The sequence below is a fragment of the Onychostoma macrolepis genome, chromosome 08, assembly GCF_012432095.1.
Source record: "Onychostoma macrolepis isolate SWU-2019 chromosome 08, ASM1243209v1, whole genome shotgun sequence".
NCBI lineage: Eukaryota > Metazoa > Chordata > Actinopteri > Cypriniformes > Cyprinidae > Onychostoma > Onychostoma macrolepis.
In genome coordinates this window covers 3,148,103-3,171,082 of record NC_081162.1, presented here as the reverse complement: position 1 = coordinate 3,171,082, position 22,980 = coordinate 3,148,103, and the positions used below count along the sequence as shown (strand labels likewise).

Here is a 22,980-nt window from a genome sequence, read left to right as displayed (position 1 = left end):
AATTAAAGCAGGAAGAACACGTTCCATTTCTTGCATTTGTGCACCATGTGGAATAGAATGAGCGCACATGTTGTTTCTGTGAAAAATGAGACCAGGACCATTGTCTCATGTTCAGATTCAGGGTTAAGATCGCAATCTGTTGAAATGGAGAATTGAGACGGCTTCTAGGTCACACTGCTCTTTTTAATGCGTGTGTGGCTGAGAAAGTCAGGTTGTGAGGAAGTCTTAGTGACGTATTTGACTCTGAAAGGAATTGTCATGTGCAAACTCCCATGTTGATCCAAACTCAAACCTAGGTTCACTGTAAATACATTCCTCTGCCTGCATTTCTCAAAAAACACGTACCTACACACATTTCCAAAACAACTTTTATTCCTTTTCACACAAATTAAGAGGCAGATTATCAATGAATAAAGGTTTATGTTGGTGCCATTCCTTGCAATATATGACCTTAAACCACATTTACGATATGTATTGCTATTCTGACAGAGTTTGCATGGTAACTAAGAAAATGCATTTTAATCTCACGTTTGCTTTTGTTAACATTATCAGTTTTAGGTTTAGGCTAGGGTTTAGTGTTGGTGGTACATTAATTTTAAATGCGAGCATTAACCTCTCAGCGCCACATGCTGGATATTTAATTTCTGAATTACCGTGATACATACAACAAACTATGTAATAAACTGTTGGCACAATCACATTTTGGAGAGAATTAAACACACTGTTTTAGCACAAGACACTGTACTGTTCACTGCAGTGACATTTGTTACAAGCAACGCAATATCATTTTGCAACCATTTTGTATCCACAGGCACATGTTTTCATGACATTGTGCTGTTTAATAAACTGCATCTGCAATGTAGGGAAAAAATGCTATTGCCTCTTGTGGATTTGTCATCTGAAAAGTGCAGCAAAATGCAGACAGAGTCACGCCATGGATTTCCAATGAGTCTAGGTTGTCCAAACCAATGTGACTCAGACTCTTTCCTCAACAGTAAATGTTTAGGAGAATGTTCACGCTGCTCTTTTCCAAACATATGCACATTAAACATGCATCTAGTAAAGTAATGTACCCCCCACTTTGTCTTTTGTTAGTAGGTTGTTGTTATTCTTGAAAAGAAAACCAAAATATTTTCTTGCATTTACTACTTCAATAGAAAATTTAATTTTTATTGCTCTTTTGAAAATAGCCTGCTTCGTATTTGTTTTAAATCGGAGAAAGGAGGGTGCAAATGGTCATTAAATGCAATAAAGTATAGAATGATGCTTTATTTTTGCCCCCTGCTCTGATTCATTTTGGTTCTCAGTGCAGCATTGACCTTTCTGAAGTAGAGGTCACAGAAATGTGGGCGTAAATCATTGGTGCTCATAAATCTTCTCTCGTTCTCCCTCCCCTGTTGCAGTGGCAGTGTCACGTGTGTGTGTGTTTGTGTGTGTTTGTGTGTGTTTTGTAATTGCCCAGGTCTTCCCCTGAGTGCCAATTAGCATTTGTATCGGTGAAGCGGGTATGACCCAGGGGTTTGACAAAACCGATGATGGTGACGAGACCAAACTGGCTGCTGTATGCAAGCAAATACTACTAGTGTTATCAGCACAACCCATGACAGTTCAGTAGTACATATTAACATCATGTTGGAGATAACAATATCCTCGACATCCATGTAGTCTGTGCAGGTAATTGATAAATGTATGGTTTGTGCTGTTGATTTATTCATGTTTTGAAGAGACACAATATGTGAATTACTCATCCTCACATCATTCCAAAACTCTTTAATTTTCTATTTTCTATATTTTTGGAACATAAAAGATATCTTTGTCCATAGAATCATCAGTGGTAGTAGAACATTCCAAAAATGTTGGTTACTAAAATGATCAAAACTTCTTCTTTTGTGTTCTGCAGAAGAAAGCAGGTTTGGAACGACATGAGGGTGATTCTGTTAAATAAAAATGAAGTTAACAGTTAACTTCAATTAACTAATGAATATAGCTCAAACTTGAGATGCATTTAGCGTCATGTCCAAAAATCTCTTCTCTTACTCTGTCCATATTTCCATTTTTACCTTTTGATCCTCCACGTCTTTCTTGTTTTCGATCTTTGCTCACAGGAATATTACCTTATTCTGTCAGTGCAGATCTTCACAGGTCTGCTAGCTGATCCCAGCTCTGTGGCCGAAACTATTCAAGCCCCAGAGGACATTTCTCTCTGAGCTCTTGTCCATCAAAGGAAGTGCTTGGGCAGAGCAGCGCTGCCCGGCCAAGCCTCATTCTCTTGTGATGCAGGCACAAGACCAGACCCTTGCCCTTCAGTGTGTGACCGCTGTCTCTGATCATCCATCCATCTAGGGTCAATGTGTATTCATGTGTGTATATAAAATATTTACATTTAAATGATAGTTTAAAATTTTTAAATTAAAATTAAAACATTAAAATTAAATGAAATCAAATAATAAAAATATTAATAAATACTATACATAAAAATCACATGAGTTTATATTATATTAAAATTGTTAAACAGGTTCATATCTTTCCATTATTCATACAGTATCTTGTTTCCTTTGTTGTGCAGTATATATATGCATGACAAGCATATACAAAGAATTGAGATGAATATTAATCTAAAGAACCTGTTTAATTTAACCCCAGTGCCTGGGGACAAGCACTGGGTTATATTGGATCATTTTTATTTATCCTGAACACTGAGCGTATTTTGTCTTCGTCTGTAGTTTATCAGCTGTATCAGCTTCCGTGGAACTCATATAAATATTACAACATAGCCAGCCGGAGGCACTTTACCTGCTCATTATACAGCTTTTCTGCACTGGGGGAAATACGGGTCAGGCTGTTAGCAAATGTGTCTCATTTTGGTGGTTTTGGAAAAGAAGTGGGTTGACCCCTTTCCTACAGAAACTGAATCTAAGCTTAAGATAAAATCGACCTGGTGAAGGACGCCATTGTTCTCTTATCTGTTCTTTTCACTTTTCTTCATCCCTTATCTTCCTGTACCAGAGGCTGTGAACCTATAGGATCCAACAGTGACGACTTTAGCACACACTCATGTCTATCATAGATAGATTCAAACTGCATGGAGGAGGTAATACCCAATTCAGATTCAACGGATTTAGAAATGGCCTCTGAAATGAGATGAGGATTACTGGAATTTAAGAACATTTGAACAGTTTTTTTTTTTTTTTTTTGATAGGTAGTATTTTAGGAAACTAGACTTTTTTCTCTTTTTTTTTTTCAAAGTTAAAAGCCCACCACAAGACAATGACATTTTGATTTACCAAACAGAGAAAATACGCGTGAGAGCACAATCCCATAAACGCACTGGTGGGAGTGGAAAGGCATGCAGGTGATATACTGACAATGCACAGATTAAAGAACACAGAAGCTGTCCACTCATTTCCATAATGACTAACGCAATCCACCAAGAGCAGCGCAAATTAGCATACCGCAAACAAGCAGAGTGGATGATAAACGTGAATGTAATCTACTAACAACACAGGCACAAAATGGGTTAAAACACCTTTTTTGGGTGTTACAAATGGTACAAATACCAGTAAACTTGCAACACTTAGTAAATCATTGTGTGTTCATTTAAATACTCTACTCTCATAATTTTATGTCTGAAAGGGAAACTCCTCCAAATGCATATGCAATTGCAAAAAAAAAAAGACTTGTCCATGCCTTTTCATGTGTGTCTTTAGTAAATCCTGACAGTAGTTTTTTAACGCCAAAAAAGGGTTTGCGCTGGCTGTTAGAAAATCTGGCCCTAAGTCTATGGGATATTTTTGATAAATCCAATAACTTGAAAAAGTAATAGCCAACACACCACACAACTTCAGGTATCATTCGTGACTGCTGCATGCCAGTGGTTATGGATAATCCTGAGTATGAACAATAATAATAGTGATTCTTGCCTTAGAAAACACCACATATAATATTTACCTTTAAAATATTGTATTGTAATGCAATTGTCATGCAAATAGAATTCTAGTGAATGTTTCAAGTGTAAACAGGCGCATTAAAAATATGTTTTTGTGGCAATGTTATGGCAACACCAATATTACGTACCTTGCTGCACGTTTCGCAGCAGTCTCAAAGTAAAATGTCTAGTGAGTGACACTAAAAGGTGTTCAATATATTTGTATTTATTACGTTGCTTCAGGTATGCTTCAGGTGAGTGTTGCTAAAAGTTAAAAATGACATTCCCCCTCCACCAAACCCAACCCTAAACCTACCTGATAGTGTTGACAAATGCAAAAGTGATATAAAAAAACATTCGCTGATGCAACCGTGCTATTTTAACTTCCTTATACACGAGTTTGAACTGTTTTGTCGAACCGTAGTTTCACAGGATTCATATCGAAGCACTTCACATCTCAAGCGCAACTCCGTATCGGGTGAGCTTCAGAGCAGACCTACTACATCAGAAAACCCATACATATAAACATATGAAGCTGTATATGTGAAGCTAACATCAAAAGTATCAGTTTTCAAATCTCACCGCATGTTAAAATTGTTTTGAAGTCATAACTTAAAATTGTGCAATGAATTGTGCGAAAATTAGGCTTTTTTAATCGAAACTCTGGCCCTGTAAATCATACTCTGTGCGGAAAGGAATAAAAGTTATCAGTTTTACTGCCTCTAGTGTTCATTTCAACTAGAAACTGCATCATTTCGTATGAATAAGTATGTTTTTTGAGTTTTGCCACAATAGGCCTGGATAGTTCAAGTGCCTTTTCAGATTTTGCGTAATTAAAATGAAACGTAACACATTAATTTTGTACAGTGCATTTAGTCGAAAGCGTTTGTCATCAGTTGAGTTAACTAAGAGCCATGCAAAGAGGTGTTTTCAACGCACAGATGGTCCAGTTCAGTACTGCGTGCCTGTTCCTTTCTGTTGGTCTCTTCTGACCTACTTTCTCTGAGCTAAGGGTGATTCCCATAGGCAGACTGCTGGAGCTGTCAGAACCACGGACAGCTCCTGAACGCAGCCGCACACTCTTACTGCACTTCTCCTGGGCTTTGCTTTCCATCTTTAGCATAAATGCATCCACGCATTCTGGGTCCATTTAAAAGTAGTAGCAGTCAAAAATACGTTAATTCTGTTCTTGTGATTAATTGCAATTTTGGGGATTTCTGAGTCAATGTCTTTTTCCTGACACCATCCAATGCCATGCTTTAAGTCATTTTTGTACCCTATTCTAGGTAGCCAGTCACATGTAACGTATGGGATCAGTCTTCTGTTTGTGCTTCATGCTGGATAAAGCTTTGGTGATAATATCTCAGAAGGAGGCAAAATGATTGCCTTTGATAAGATCTAAGTGCTGTTTGTTAGGAGGTCTTTTTTACTATATGGTTGTCATGACAGGATAAAATATGTCAATGCTTTTTCTTGGCTGTCATGCCAGATTTCTATGGCATGCAGATAATTACATTTTATAAAAACACAATTGTACTTGGAAAGAACAAAAGTTACTTCTGTCAATGCTGTTATTAAAGTCAGTATATATAGTGCATTCTGGAGCTACATGTCTTAAAGTGCACTTTGTAATACATTAAATATCTTTAGGAACAATTATATTCATAATTATAGAACATTAAAGTATTTTAATAGTTTAGTATAGCATTATTTAGTATAGTAATATTATAGTATAGTAATTATAGTACCTAATCATGATTACACCTTTAAATTTATCCAATGCACGATACATCCCATAATGAATTTATTGCCATTTTTAATTATGTTTTTACTAGAACACACAGCTTAATAATGTGTATTATAAAGAATTACGAATGCATTATAAAGTAAATTATTCTGTAATGCATTAAATATGCATGCTTCAAGTGTTAAAAATTTGTATTCCTAACTTTTAAGCTGCAGAATATGTGGCTCCAATAACAGTTAAATGTAAATACAGAATCTAATTTTCAATCTACTTTTAAGTTTCTGGCATTTAAAAAAAATGCTCATGACATCCAATGCAATAAATGTCACCCCACACAAAAAGATTAATGTTCTAAACCACTTTAATAATGACATACAATTGAATTAAAAATCAGTTTGTCTCCATCTTCTGTAAGGGAGAGACAAACAACCGGCAGCTTTTATTGTATTGTTCAATCAAATGTGATGGATTATGCAAAACTGTACAAGTGATTTGTTTCTTGATGCCCTCTGTATCACGCATCATTGCATCATAAGTGCATTGATGTTTCAAATACTGAAAGTGAGTTTTTTTTCCTCTATTGTCTGAGAAGCTTTTATATGTTGCTTCCAGCCCATGTTTAGCAGACAAAAAAGCATTATCAACTCCTAAAGTACTTAAGTGACAATGAGTCTCATTGTCATGCCATTCAGGGAAAACATCTTTGATGTGCTTTAAAGAACTTATTCTGTACATACTTTTGTCATTTCATGAAGTTTTGCCAAGCTTTTGCAGTTGTTTCATTTACTTAAAGCAAGAATGATAATTCTGTCATGAGTTACTTGTCATTTCAAACTTTTATAACTTTTTTCTTCCAAGAACAAAACATAAGAAAAGTATTTTTTTCCCCTATTTGATGACAGTTCACCTTGTCTGTCAGGTTACAAAAATGACAGTAAAAATATTAAAGTAGCACTAAATTCCAAGCCTTTTGAATCCATATGAAATTCAAATAGTTGTTCATTGATAATCTTTCCCTCTCTTCATAATATTCAAACTGGTGCATCTGCATTTGGCTACAAAACACATGCTTACTGTTATTTTAGTAGCACTGAGGTATTATTTTAGTATTTAGTAATGTGTGGATGTACAAAAATAACTAAAACTAAAGAAAAGGAATATATTTAATATTATAATTATATAGAATGTTATATATATATATAATAATATATTATATTATATTATTATATATATTTTTTCTTTACTTTTAGTTATTTTAGTAAATTAAGTTAAACTAAATTAAAAACAGAAATGTTGCCTTGGCTGCTAGCTGAAATTAAAAAAAAAAAAAAAATGTTTTTTTTTTTCATATTTTATTTTATTTCAGTTAATGTTTATTTTCTTTCAAGTACAATTTTTTTAACTGTTTTAATTTTAGTTTTAGTTAAAATAACCCTGTTTTGGGAAAAGAAAAAAAAGTTTTAGAACAGCATGAGGATGATGGAATTGTCCTAAAATTCCTTTCCTGTTCCTTCAGTCTTCACTTCTTCCCTTTCTTTTCACATTCTTCCGTGTCCCTGGTTTCCCTTCACCTCAGTGTTTCTGAAGCTTTCTTCCCTTTGCAGACGCACCCATTCACTCTCCCTGAGCAGAGCACTGCTGAATAAAATATGAGATGAAGACAGAGACACTCCGCTTCTGCAAATCACCATCACCTCATGCTACTCCGTCTCTCTTTGTCTTTCTTTCTCTTGCCATTTAAGTTTACTGGCCCTTCCTTGGTCCTCTATCTTAAATTACTCACTTGTTTCCCAGCATTGTTTTTTAAGGTGATAAGGCAGCACTGAAGCGGCCGCACACGTGGCTCTGCTCTCTGAGCGGGCTCTTCTTGTACTCTCAGCCGCGAGTGGAGGGAAAGAGCGCTGGATGAGAGGGAGGAGGAGGCAGAGAGAGATAAAGAAAGGGAGGGAGAAGCAAAGCAAAGAATCAAAGCAGAAAGACAGGATCAGGTGCTTTGGTTCCCCATCTTTAGGATGAGACACAAGAATATGAGTATTCAGCCGTTCTCATCTGGAAAAGCAGCTCATGGGATTGTTCTCCTGAAGAGCGGCACACATCTCGCCACCTATTGTTAGCACATGGAGGCTTCTCAGTTTGAATTATGGAGGATTTTAGCAATATTAGGAGTCTTAGTCCGGAGAAAGGTAAGCTTTCACATTCTGTTATTTCTTCTGAGAACAAAAAGAGAGATTTCAATTAAACAAGGCAAATGAGAAATGAAAGAACGGTGGATGTTTTTAAGTAGGAGTTCTTGTGTACACCTCTCTCTTTCTCATGGGAGGATTTTTGTCTTCAGTGTAATTTCTCTATTTTTATCTCATAATGTCCCTGTGGTTCACACCATAAAGGCTCTGTAAATATGCTATAACATTGTGTGTATGATTTTATTTGCACTGTTTAATTGCCAAAAACATTCAGTGGCTCTGAATGTTCTGTGGGTGCACTGTAAAAAGTGAACATGTGCAGGCTTAAAGAGCTATTTTTACCTGATGTGGCCCTTGAATGCTTTTATTATTGAAACTTGATTCAGGCATATTAAATATTTCTGACTTTAAATAAACCAGTTCGATTTTACCACATAAAGCACATTTCTAGGTTAACTGACAAAAACATTATTTACAGCGCCAGTGTTTGAGATTATGTAATTTTCTCCCAACTCCCAAAGTTGCTTACTGAATGAAAGTGGTTTTATATTGGGTAGAGATCTGATGACTGTACTGCTTAAAGCATGAGATGAGGGATGATATGTGTTGTTTCTGTGCAAAAGAATGCTGCAATATCAGTTTAATTACATCACCATAGGAATATGAAAACCAAAGGCAACCGCAAAGCAAGTGAAAATCAGTTTGGGAGAAATAAAAGAACTGATTTATTCAGGGCTTTTCAGAGATACGTTTAACAAAGCAAGCAGTTTCCTAGACAAGCTGAGTTTGCAGTTACTGTACGTCACATCTGTGTGCAACAATGGTCATCTAATGACATCTCAGGGAGGTCTTGATTGTTAATTGAAAACGTAATTAGAGTAAGCATAATAGCAATAATAAGCATAGGCATAATTATTAACAGTACTAATCAAAAGCATAACTGCAAATGTAATCACAAGAATGATCAAAATTGAAATTATAAACATAATCATAACCAAAAATGTAATTGGAATTGTTACTGTAATAGCAATTGTAATTGCAATAGAAATCATAAGTGTAATAGGAAAAACATAACCGCAAAATTAATTGTAATCAAAATTAAAAACGTAATCATACATAAGCATAAGTGTAATTGGGATCATAATTGGAATTGTTAACATAATAGCAATTGCAATCAAACTTGTTAAATAATCTGAATTAATCAGTGTAGTGCAACCATATTTTTTTATTATAATTGTAATAATTAGGCCTCTTTTGTTTTAAATTACCTTAAGAACAAACTAGCTCAAGACCAGTGTGAGAAAACCTCAGAAAGAAAGAGTCAAATTGAATAAAATCACTCTGGGTTGCATATTGTAGTTGACAATAGAGTGTTGATACTATTGGATTGTTCTCATTTTACTGCACTGTTGCGACTGCAGTGTTTCACGGTTGCCTACCTGTGATGCCTAATAGTGCACACTATGAAAACTAGCTTAAAGAATACTGCATGCATCATCGCCTTCCACAAAACCAATCCAAAATAGAAGTGCTCTGACATCCTGAAGTTTAGAGCACCCTTCATCTTGTCAATGCAAACCCACTGCTTCATATCCGACTGTCATGCGTTCTCAAGATTTCTTAGCGTGTACCTGTGGCCCTTGCCAGCTTCCTGTCAGCTGCATCTGCACACTGTGTTCATGGCGTGACTCCAGTCTGAAAAACACAAGCTGCTTATGGACTCTGGGTTTCTCCGATTATGCTTCCATCACTGACGGCTTTTCAAACACGATTGTGTTTTCCTTTTGAAGGTCTATAAACCATAAAACCATAAAATGTTAAACTTGTTATTTTGCAGTACATCTCACTGTGGCAGCACATGCAGTATTCTGTTTCTTGCATTTATGTTTTCATTTGAAATCTGTAGACATATTTTTTTCAAATAATTGATCACATGGGATTTTAGGACTGTCATGGTGTTTCCACACTAGAGATTTTGTTGTGCACTCAAGTCAGTTTGATGTCAGAGCTTGGTTTGTTTGGTTGGTGTGAAAGCTGTTTTTGAAACTTGGGTAAGCACTATTGAATTATTTCCTTGCAAAGATGGTCTAGAGTAGCTTCATATGGACACCTTTTCACAGTTCACTATTGGTGAAAAAGTAATCTAGCCTAGCAAGCGGAAGTGAACTTCTACTGATGACATACAATTCACCTGTTTTAATATAATGCATTTCTTATGGTTGCTTGTCTAAGCAAAATCTTTCTTTTAGAGAGCAGTTTGAATCCTGAATCTCTTGTAATTCATCCATGGAAGACAGAAGCACAAGTTTGTGTGTGTTAAGATTTGGTAGTAATAACAAAGGGACAAAAACATCACAAACACTGAGTCATGTCTAGAGTGATAAACAGCTGCCTCAAGTATGCACAGTTGTATTGAAGTTGGTGACAGATATATACTCTGACTGTTAACAAAAAAAAGACTTTGGGGGTTAGTGGACGGAACTGAACTTGAGTTTAAACCAAGCAACTTAACATAAGAAAACCTCCACATCTCAATAAAACCTTCACCTTTTGTCTATACTGATACAGCACTAAAGATAGCGGTAAAACTTTTTTCGATCGATTCACTTTAGACATTGTACTAACAGTAAGTAACTTTGCAACTACATGTCAACTAGCAGCTATTAGAGTATTAGTAGACTGTCTGCTTAATATCTTCTAACACTTTATTTTGATGTGTCCGCAACATACAACATACTGACTATAACAAATTTTGCAAGTATATGTCAATTTATTCTACTAACCCTAAACCTACCCTAACAGTCTACTCTGAGAGTTAGTAGACATGTAATTGCAAATTAATGAGAATTAGTTGACGTGTAGTTGATATGTAGTTACAAAGTTACTTATAGTTAGTAGAATGTCTAAAGTGGACTATCGAAATAAAGTGTAACCAAGATAGCCCCTAAAGATACAACATTTTTAAGATCCCAAGGTCTAAAGAATAAGCTTACCTAATACTAGTCTTATTGTTAGTTTGTTAGTTTATTTATTTATCAGGGACAATGTACAAAAAACATTAATCTTACGAAAAGATGCTTTGTACCAGAGTTAGCAATGCTAATTTCCATCTGCAGTCCCCGGGCAGGTACACATACTATAAAAACATTACATTACAAATAACTGTCAATAATACTAAGAAATACATGCAATATTAATTGAACAGTGATCATTTAAAACCAATCAAATGTTCAAATGAAAAACTAATCAAAAAACCATCACAACATAAAATATATACAACATAGTCAAAAAACATTTACTTCAATATTACATTTATAAACTTTAAGTGTACTGATGCTGACACAGCTGATTATCAAGGATATATTTCTTTAAGTTTCGAGAGAAATTATTCAAATCTACAGACAACTTTAAACTGTCTGGAAGTTGATTCCATTGTTTAATGGTTTTAAATGAGAAGGCTGTCTGTGCAAAGGCAGAGAATTTTTCGGGACAGCACAGTTTCTGTGAGCAGTGGAGCGAGATGTTCGGCTTGTTTGTTCAGAATAAAGTTTTATGATTTTTTTCATTGAGGGTGGAGCAATATTATTAATAATTTTAAAAACAGTTCTTAGATTTGTATATCGAATTAAAGAGTCAAAACTTAATATTTTATATTTACTGAGAATATTGCAGTGATGATAGCGAGGGGCTTTTCTGTCAAGCACCTTTAACGCCTGATTATAAACTGATCTAAGCGGTTTAAGTGTGGTCACGTTGGCCTGAGACCAACAGGACAAACAATAAGTAATATGTGAAGAAATCATGGCATTAAAATACATGAAAGATGCTTCAGTTGTCAAACTATTCCTAATATGTCTAAAGGTGGAAATATTATATTTAATACAGTTGCACAGTCTTTTAATATGTTTTTTAAAACTCAGAGTTTGGTCCAAATGGACACCTAGATATTTTATCTCTGTCACAATGTTAATTTTTTGTCCATTAACATAGATGTTAGGCATATCTTTAACCTTATTAGACTTAACGAAATACATTCCAACAGTTTTTTCAATATTTAATGTTAAGCAAGAAGATTTAAGCCAATTACTTATTTTGTCCATGACTAAGGACAATTTAATGGCTACTTGCTCCTTATCCCTCCCATGTACGTAGATGACGACATCATCTGCGTACATGATGATGTCTATGCCCTTACACACATCCGGAAGATCATTGATGTAAATACTGAACAACAATGGTCCCAGGATTGATCCTTGCGGGACTCCAGTTGTACCGGGCTTCAGAGAGGACAATGCATTATTTACCCTCACACATTGCATCCGATTTAAAAGATACGATTGTATCCAATGCAATGTCTCCATGGATAGATTATACTTAGAAAGCTTAGACAGAAGGACACGGTGGTTTACCGTGTCGAAGGCTTTTCGCAAGTCCAAAAACACGGCCCCCACCGTGCCCCCTCTGTCCAAGTTAGCCTTTATGTTTTCTATCAGATAACAGCAAGCTGCATCGGTGGAATGGTTACGTCTAAATCCAAACTGCATGGAGTGCAACAAATTATTACAGTCTAAGTGATCAATTAGCTGCTCTATAATGGCTTTCTCAAGAATTTTAGAAACTACAGGTAATATACTAATAGGTCTGTAGTTACGTACTTCATTTTTACTTCCAGATTTATAAATTGGGGTTATAACTGCTGTTTTAAAGACACTGGGGAAGATACTCTCATCAATAGATTTATTCACAATATATGTAATAGCTGGTATTAAAATCTCCCTATGTTTTTTAATGAGAGAGCTATCAAGTCCCCAGAAATCCTTAGCTTTTGAGTTGGATAAAGATTTTATTATTTTATCCGTTTTAGAATAATCAATGTGTTCAAAATGCAAAAACTCATAATCGTAAGTGGAGGGCTGAGGTGATGAGCAAGGATAAGGCAATCCAGAAGCATGTTGGACAATTTCATTCACTGAATCAATAAAATAATTATTAAAATAATTTGAGACTGTTAGACCATCCCTATTGTTTTCGTCATCTATTTTCAACTCTATTATTCCACTCTTAGTTTGCATCTTTCCAGTTAATTTATCTATAGTTTGCCAAAGTTGTTTAGAATTACCCTTTGCTTGTTTAATTATATTCAAAAAATGTTTTGCTTTTGCTTGTCTTAGCTGTTGAGTGACTTTATTTCGAAGTCCATTATAGATCAAGCGATCAGTTTTAAGTCCCGTTTTATGGGACTTTTTTAATGCTGAATCTCGAGTTCTCATCAATTTCCATAGATTATCATTTAACCAAGGTAAAGGAATTTTGCCCTTAGGCTTTACCTTTTTTCCTTTAGAATATTTTAAAACGAACTGTTGAAACCTCTTTATCAGCTCACTAGAAGCTGCACTACTATCTTTATCATCTACCATTTCAAACCAATTTACACTTCTTATTTCATTATCAAACCTCTCCACATCTTTCCTGGGGATATAAACTACAGATTCATTAATATCAACTTTATTTAATTTTCGGTAACGCGCTTTTGACAATTTCCTTGCAACTAATGTTAAATTATGATCAGAAAGACCTGTTATTTAATTATAAACTTTACCGATACGGTCAGCTTTGTTAGTAAAAACGAAATCAATAAGCGTTTGAGATGTCTTGGTAATCCGAGTTGTTTTTTCAATCATTTGAATAAAATTTAATTTCTGAGTAATCTCCTTTAATTTTTTTCTACCCTTTTTATCAATCCAATTTTTATTAAAATCCCCCATGAGAAAGTTGTTTATTAGACATACTATGAGAGGATATTGGTGTGTAATTGTTGCTGGATTGTCCCACTTGTTGAGAGCATGATCACCATGAGAAGGTATGAAGAGTAAAATTACTTGTTATACAATGGAGATAGCTTTGCTCCATAAACACACGAGACATCACTGTGTTACTAACAACCATTGGGCACTGTATTTAATTCTGAGGTTCGACAACAAACTGTGCTGCTTAACTTTCATCTCTGAACATGTCTCAGGGGGACTAGTCTCAGCTTTAGATTCGCCCACGGACCATCTACGGACTGCTTGATACATACTGCACTCAAAAATGGCAAATACTTTCTCTAGGTGGCAAAATACAAATTGATTGGGTGACTTTAAGCAATTTTTAGGGGTCAAACTTGGTATGTTTTTACCAGCTTGCCAGGAAACAAAGTTATGTTTTCAGGTTTTAAGGCTACTACAGGCCTCTTCTGAATCCGAATTTGTCAGTGGATTTGCCAATATTTGCAAGGTCCATGGGATTGAATCTCTGAAAGATATATCCAGTAGTTTAGGGACACTCACTGTAAGTAAGGGATAATCAACCAATCAACTTTGTGGAGGCACAGAGCTGCGCGTCGGGTGGTTCTTCGCCTCCACGTCGTGCATTCAAATCGTTTAATGCACAGCTAGCCGTTGATTATCCCGTTTATGCCATGGTCATTTGCCAGCATTCACATATTAAAGATGTTAATAATATTTGCGCTGCAATATTTGACCGGAACGATAAAAATGATGGTTATTTTCGTCTGTATTACTATTCAACTGTCACTGTATGTTAATATGGTTACCAATGTTTATAGGAAGCGCATTAATATAGAACATGATTAAACTGACCTGGAACTACCTGTGCAGTTAAACAAATTTAATCAACACCTGCCAGCCAATCAGAATTATTATTATTAATTAATGATGTCGAGTATTCAGACAGACCATGGCATAAATGCAAATAAACGAGGTATCTTTAAACACAATTCTTTGTACCTTCCCCTATAAGTTCCTGTCAACGTTAAAAGGGCTTGGCAAGGATAAGCTGTGTAGACAAGGTTTTTACCCAGAGTCTCCCTAAGCTGTAACATTAGTTGTTTAGCATGTACAAGGTTAGGACACTGTGAAGAAATACTCTATGCTCGAAATTATAGACTTAATTGCTGTGAAAGTTCAAGCTGGTGTCACGTCATTTTCCAGATTAGAGATGTGGTTCTTCTACCAAAAAATATCAGTTATATATTGTGTATTCCTCTGTGAAAATGAAAGTTCTAAGTACAAATGGGATTTGAGCAAATGTATAAAAGGTTAAAGTCAAATCCAAATTCAAAACCATTGTGACACCAAGGTTTAAATTAGATCGAGAGCAGCACATTCAGTCTTGACAACAACTCTCTCTCATAGCATGCTGCTTCCATTTATTTGTTTGCCTATCCTGAGATACAGCTTTTGAAGACCTCACACAAGTATTTCATTAGAATGTCTCTGAGAGAAATTCCTCAGTGGAGAGGATGTCAGGCAATGGCATCTGAATACCACTTCAGGCATCTATAGTCTGCAAATACCCAGCTTAAAAGATGTTAGAGGTGAGAAGCATCACTTAACCAAAAGACTGTTCAACTTTTGAGAACTCTAACACTTTCTTCGATGGTTCTTTGAGCTTTTTCCTTGATTACTTCACACTGAACTGCCTCTTCTGTTGTACTTTGAGGAGATCAAGCTCTATTCAGCTTATCCTGCCTAATATTACATTTACATTTACATTTAGTCATTTAGCAGACGCTTTTATCCAAAGCGACTTACAATTGGGGAATACATAGGGGATTAATCTTGAAGAGGCAATCAGACATACGAAGTGCTTGCAACACCAAGTCTCAGGCATTGTTCAAATAAATACAAACTACCAAAGGAAGGAATAAGTAAAGATAATTATTTATTTTTTTTTTTTTTTTTATTTTTTTTTTTTTTTTTTTTAGGTTTAGGATGAAGTCAAGTGCTGTCGAAAGAGATGAGTTTTCAGTTGTTGCTTGAAGATTGACAGGGATCCAGCATTCCGGATAGAGGTGGGAAGATCGTTCCACCAGCCAGGAATGGTGAATGAGAATGATCTAGAGAGTGATTTTGCGCCTTAATATTTGCGCCGTTAATATTAACGTCTCTCTCTGGTAGGGAAGAGGAAGAGGTTTTGTACCTGAGCGATGGTGTCATTAAATTTGACAGTGGAGAGCAGAGGCCTTCTTCTTCTTCTTCTTCTTCTTCTTCTTCTTCTTTTTTTTTTAAAGATTTTACCTCTAAATTCTAGTCAATCAAATAGTTAATCTTCTTCAATTGTATTTGAAGCTCCTGTGCTGCTATTATTGATATTTTTTATTATAACCATTATTTTAATAATGATTGAGTTCCTGTTATTTTATTTGAAAGGCTCTGTGATTCCTCTGTTCAAGCTACTCTTCAGCTTCATGTATAGATGTAATCTTTTTTGGTTTCACTTCATTTTGATGGTCCCTTTAACACATTCTATTGACTATAAGTAATGTTGCACCAACATGACTACAAACTCATTAGAGTGTTAGTAGTGTATTAGTTGACTGGTAGGGTTAGGGTTAGATTAAGTTGACACGTTCTTGCAAAGTTACTTATAGTCAGTAGAATATCTGTTGGAAGACCAACACAATAAGGAGTTAGTAGATATGAAGCAGACATACTAATAATCTTATGAGAGTTTGTTGACATGTAGTTGCAACATTACTTAGTGTCAAAAGAATGTTCAAAAGGGACCATCAAAATAAAGTGTTACCTTTTTTTTTTTTTTTTTATGCAGCAATATCGAGGGTACTACTAGATGTCTGCCTTTGCAACTAAGGTACATGGAATTGTACAGGCCATTTAAAGAGAAATGTAGTCCCTTCTTATATGTCGAAATGACAGTATGAAATTTTGGCGCATAATGAATACTAAAAACCTTTTGTGCTTTGCTGATATGGTGAGATTTGATTTGCGCTTTTTCTAAAATATGGCAGAAAAGATTGCTCTTGCAGAGACAAAGCTAGCTGCATGTGGGAGGTGTGCTTTTATGCTGAAGACAGTGAAACATGCTGGTGTTTGTACATGTTTTTTTACTCTGTTAGTGCTGTGAGCTGTAGTCACAGGTAGACATGTAAAGTGTGGCATCTTGGTTTAATGTGGCAACCCAAACTCACAGTCTCACAAACACAGGCCTGCACACCTTCAGTAAGATCAGAAGCCACAAACAGACTGAATTTATTGTCCAAACGTCTATGTGTAAGTGAGCATTGTGATGACATGCCTATGCATTTGATATTGCTCCTTGAGATCTAATAGTTTCATATTTGCCTGATTTTGTTCATAGGTCTAGCATATATAATTACCTATGGAGATGTGTTTAAAATAGATGAGCCGTCATGTGTGTGTTCTTTGTTTGTTCTCTGAAGTTTTTTTTTTTTTCTTTCCTGAAGAGTCAAGTCAAGTCACCTTTATTTATATAACGCTTTTAACAATACAGATTGTGTCAAAGCAACTTTCCAATATCAAAATAGGAAACTTGAGATTAAACACTCAATTTTCAGTTAAAGGCATTTCATTATTGAATTCAGTGATGTCATCGTCCAGCTCAGTTCAGTTTAAATAGTATCTGTGCAGTCAAGTCGACGATATCGCTGGAAATGAAGTGTCCCCAACTAAGCAAGCCAGGGGTGACAGCGGCGAGGAACCAAAACTCCATCGGTGACAGAATGGAGAAAAAAACCTTGGGAGAACCAGGCTCAGTTGGGGGGTCAGTTCTCCTCTGGCCAGACGAACCAGCAGTTCTGACTTTACACCGGGTGTGTCTCACTCGTCCTTAAAAGTGAAGCTGCGGGCTCTTTGATCGCCCCCTGGTGGCTGGCTGCAGTACAGGTCATAAACCCCGCCCTCTCCAAGTAAACGAATGGGACTTCAGTCAAAATAAAAAAATAAATTACACTTCCAATACAATTTTCCGAAATATGGTTTTAGTAATTTAAGGTAGTTGTTATCATGCTGATATATGTTCAATTGTTCGTTTTTGTGATAAGTTTGATTTTAGCTAGTAATTTGATGCTATAAAAATGGGGCGTGTCGTTATGGTTGATTGGGTCTGCAGGAGTTTGGGCGGGAGTTTGATTCCGCGGCTCCACCTCACGTCTCTACTACGCAGACTCGGGCTCCAAACAAATCTCTACTGCGCAGACTCGGGCTCCAAATGACGTGATTTACTCAAGATGGCAGCGGCCATACTGAGATGTATTCGCTTCACTTTTCTATAATGGAAGGAAGCGGAGACGCGTCGTCCATCTTTTTTACACTCTATGCTTTACACAGTCAGATTGTGTAAAGGACTCATCTGGTTCCTGAGGTCTTGTCCCGATGGCCGTCTAGGTGACAAGGTCTTTACTGGGGATCTGTCTCTGGGGCTCATCTAGGTGTCGTGATCTCTGCTGATATTCAGGGCTGTAGAGGTCATCTCTAGGTGCTGATCCACCATCTGATCTGGATATGGACTGGATCGGGTGGCTACGGTGACCTCGAAATAAGAAAGAAACAGACTAATATTAGTGTAGATGCCATTCTTCTTAAGGATGTAACAAGTACATCGGGTGTTATGGGAAGTGTTCCCGGTTCTGGTTGACCTAATTAATGCAGCCTAACAATCCTTTAACGGATTTGAATATTAGAAGCGTATTAGTGTGTTATGTGTAAGCCAGGTTAAAGAGATGGGACTTTAATCTAGATTTAAACTGACAGACTGTGTCTGCCTCCCGAACAGTGTTAGGTAGATTGTTCCAGAGATTGGACTCTAGATAGTAAAAGAATCTGTCACCCGCAGTTGATTTTGATATTCTAGGTATTATCAAATGGCCAGAGTTTTGAGAACACAGTGAACGTGGAGGACTATAATGCGATAAGAGCTCCCTCAAGTACTGAGGAGCTAAACCATCCAGGGTTTTATAAGTAATTAATGAGATTTTAAAATCTATACGATGTTTATTAGGGAGCCAGTGCAGTGTTGACAGAACCGGGCTAATGTAGTCATACTTCCTGGTTCTAGTAAGGACTCTAGCTGCTGCATTTTGGACCAACTGTAGTTTGTCGATCAAGCGTGCAGAACAACCACCCAATAAAGCATTACAATAGTCTAACCTTGAGGTCATAAATGCATGAATTAACATTTCTGCATTTGACTTTGAGAGCATAGGTCTCAATTTAGATATATTTTAAGATGAAAAAATGCAGTTTTACAAATGCTAGAAACGTGGCTGTCAAAGGAAAGATTGCTAACAAATAGCACACCTAGGTTCCTAACTGATGACGAAGAATTTACAGAGCAGCTATCAAGTGTTAGACAGTGTTCTAAGTTATTACATGTGGGGGTTTTAGTTCTGATAATTAACACCTCTGTTTTTTCAGAATTTAGCAGTAAGAAATTACTCGTCATCCAGTTTTTTATATCGACTATGCATTCCGTTTGTTTCTCAATTTGGTGTGTTTCACCAGGCCACGAAGAAATTTAGTGCATCATCAGCATAACAGTGAAAGCTAATACCTTGTTTCCTGATGATATTTCCCGAGGGTAACATGTAAAGCATGAAAAGTAATGGCCCTAGCACTGAGCCTTGAGGTACTCCATACTGTACTTGTATCGATATGATACCTCTTCATTCACTGCTACGAATTGATGGCGGTCAGATAAGTACGATTTGAACCATGCTAATGCACTTCCACTAATGCCAACAAAGTTTTCTAGTCTATTCAAAAGAAAGTTGTGGTCGATAGTGTCAAACACAGCGCTAAGATCCAGTAGCACTGACAGAGAGATATAACCACGATCAGATGATAAGACCAGGTCATTTTAACAACTCACTACTCTAATGGGAGCAGTCTCAGTACTATGAAACGGTCTAAATCCTGACTGGAAATCCTCACAGATACCATTTTTCTCTAAGAAGGAAAATAATTGTGAGGATACTACCTTTTCTAGTATCTTTGACAGAAAATGGAGATTCGAGATCGGTCTGTAATTAACTAGATATTTGGGGTCAAGTTGTGTTTTTTTAATGAGAGGCTTAATAACAGCCAATTTGAAGGTTTTGGGGACATATCCTAATGACAATGACAAATTAATAAAAGCCAAAAGAGGATCTATGACTTTTGGAAGCACCTCTTTTAGTAGTTTAGATGGAATAGGGTCTAACATGATACTGAACATGATAAATTGATACTATTTAAACTAAACTGAGCTAGACAATGACATCTCTGAATTCAATAATGAAATGCCTTTAACTGAAAATTGAGAAAATTGAGTTTTTAATCTTATCATTATACATTACTGACACTCTATCCTCCAATTTGATACTGTTAAGTGCTTTGACACAATCTGTATTGTTAAAAGCACTATATAAATAAAGGTGACTTGACTTGACTTAACATACATATTGTTGGTTTAGATGATTTAACAAGTTTAAACAATTCTTCCTCTCCTATAGTAGAGAATGAGTGGAATTGTTCCTCAGGGGATCTATAGTGCACTATCTGATGCGATACTGTAGCTGACGGCTGCATGGTTACAATCGTATCTCTAATAGTATTGATCTTGGAAGTAAAAGAGTTCCAAAAGTCATTACTGCTGTGCTGTTGGGAAATGTCAGAAAGAGGCCCCTAAATAAAGCCAATCATAATTTTGCCAGACAGGACATGAATCTACTTCATAAAATCACAGCTCGCCAAATATCTAAGTGCAAGATCTTTAGGAAATAATGCATACATTTTTTTTATCTAGGATAACATTCATAGACAACATGATCTCACAGAATTCCGTGTAATGTTCACGGACTTAATTAACCTCCGAATCTGTGGTGGCATCACGGAATCGCCGAAAATTCCGTGATGGGCTCACAGAAGTGATACCAATGTAAGTCAGTGACAGGCATCAAAATTTATCGTCATCATTATTGTTCAGAACTGGGTAGGTTTAGGGTAGGTTTAGGGTAGGGCTGGGGTCAGGTACTCTAGTGAAAGTATAACTGCATCGGAGTCACTCTTTTTACGTGGTCCGATGCAGCGCTGGTGTTGAACCAGTGAATCCGTGCATGGACCACGGCTGATGCCTTCTGTGAGCCCATCACGGAATTTTCGGCGATTCCGTGATGCCACCACAGATTCGGGGTTAATTAAGTCCATGAACATTACACGGAATTCTGTGAGATCAGGTTGTTCATAGATTACACAGCAAATCCCAGAGATGCTTAATGGGTGGGAGTGAGCCACGGCACATGCTGAGTCATGGGACTTAACCTGAATCTCTCAGGGAATGTTTGTACATTTATTTATTTATTTATTTACATCCAATGAAAGAGCATATCAACAATTCTAATCCTCCCCCATTCATTTCTGTCAAAAATTAAATACGGTGCTACTCTGGGAAGTCGTGGCCTAATGGTTAGAGAGTCGGACTCGTAATCCAAAAGTTGCGAGTTTGAGTCTCAGAATTGTAGGTGGGGGGAGTGACTGTCCAGCGCTCTCTCCACCTCAATACCACGACTGAGGTGCCCTTGAGCAAGGCACGGAACCCCCAACTGCTCCCCGGGCGCCGCAGCATAAATGGCTGCCCACTGCTCCGGGTGTGTGTTCACGGTGTGTGTGTGTTCACTGCTGTGTGTGTTCACGTTGGATGGGTTAAATGCAGAGTACAAATTCCGAGTATGGGTCACCATACTTGGCTGTATGTCACTTCACTTTCACTCTGACTGAAGTCTGTTAGTGTAACATTTCTTCAGCCCAATTTGTTTTAATAAGCTAGGTTTTTTTTTGACAGACACTTGGCAAAATCATGGTCATCCCTCACTGTGCCAAAGTAAAATATACTTTATACTTTTTGCGGTTGATTCTATACTTTGCTCAAATACACAAGTGCTACCTGTAACAACAAACCAGTCTCACGTAGAGAGCTGTTTTTCTTCATAAGCAGAATAAATGCAGCAGCAGTAAACACAGAACACATATGACAGGGTTAGTTCATCATTTCAGTAAGAGCAGTCAGTGTCGTCTATAGGCACAGGATTAGCTAAGCCAGAACATTTGAGCCCCCTCCCAACCCTAGCCTTCGCCCGGGGAAAGTTTACCAGCAGGGCACCGTATCCTTTCCCCTGTGTCGCCATCTGTTCATTCAGACTCCCTTTCTCTCCACACTGGAGGCTGCCCTCTCTGCGCCGCTTTTGACGCTTGTGATCCAACAGGAGTGTTTCCTGTGAGGGGTGTGAGTGTGTGTGTGTAAGGGGAAGAGCTATGTGATTTCTCTTTCATCTGGGATACAATTAGTGATAATCAAAACAGGCCTGCTTGCTTTTGAAAAGGATAGAACACAAGCTCAATACATGCAAACTGAAGGAGGGTTAATCTTTCAACAAAGCATATAAATATATTAAGAAGACCAGGGCTAGTTGTCACACAAGGAAGTTGTCACAGGGGTTAGTGTATATATTTGTAAGTACAGTATAAAGTTTTGAGTCAAAACTCCAACTACGCTAGCAGTGGTTTTATACAATGTCTTAAATACCTAATTCAGAACCCTCTAAATGATTTTATTTATTTTTCAATGAATTCTATATTCTATAGAGAACAGTAAACTACAGTAAAATAATGCCAGTGTGTTATAGACATAACAAAACAACTTAGGCTCTATAGATTTTGACCCTGTATTTCGACTTGATATAGAAAAATCTCTTTCAAAATTATGAATATTTAAACAGCTTGAAATACATTGTTCAAACATACATGGCCGATAATGGGTAATTATGTAATCCATTAGCAAAGGGTTTCTTTCCAAAACATAAGTACTCAAGAAATCCATTTCCTGTGCATCACACACTGTTTCATTTCTCTAGAGAGAGTCTATTAAAAATTGGAAAAATGTGTCTCGACCTACATTTTTTGAGGATCATATAGCCAGTTCCATATTTATGGCTTTTCTGACATGGTAAATTTGCTCAGTAGTGCACCTGGTACAGCATTGCACTTGTGATGTGAAGCGCTTGGGTATGATTTCCATGAAACATGAGCCACGGTAAAAGCTCAGACTTGTAGAAGCATGCTAAAATAATTTGCTCCAACAAATTAACTTAAAAACGTTGTGTCCAGTAACTTTCTTAACAACATAGTCAACACAGAACAATTATCCACCATCACAATAGATAATTTAGGCGAGTAAAGCATCAACACAGTTGTAATTGCTGAACAGGCTACACATTTGATTGACACTACCATTTTATTATTTCATCATTAAGATTTTGAATCATTATG

General features: G+C 36.6%; 1 protein-coding gene across 6 annotated transcripts in view; it reads left to right on the top strand.

The window, feature by feature from the left end:
* plch2a (phospholipase C, eta 2a) overlaps positions 1-22,980 on the top strand; it is a 142,967-nt gene that overhangs the window by 62,855 nt on the left and 57,132 nt on the right. Inside the window, exon 1 of one of the 6 annotated variants that reach the window (XM_058784813.1) lies at positions 7,626-7,855. The exons of the other annotated variants lie outside the window; for them this stretch is intronic. Within the exon in view, the coding sequence (XP_058640796.1) occupies positions 7,813-7,855 (43 nt within the window). The 5' untranslated portion in view covers positions 7,626-7,812. Of the gene's footprint in view, positions 1-7,625; positions 7,856-22,980 lie in introns of those variants that run through there. 6 annotated transcript variants of the gene reach the window in all.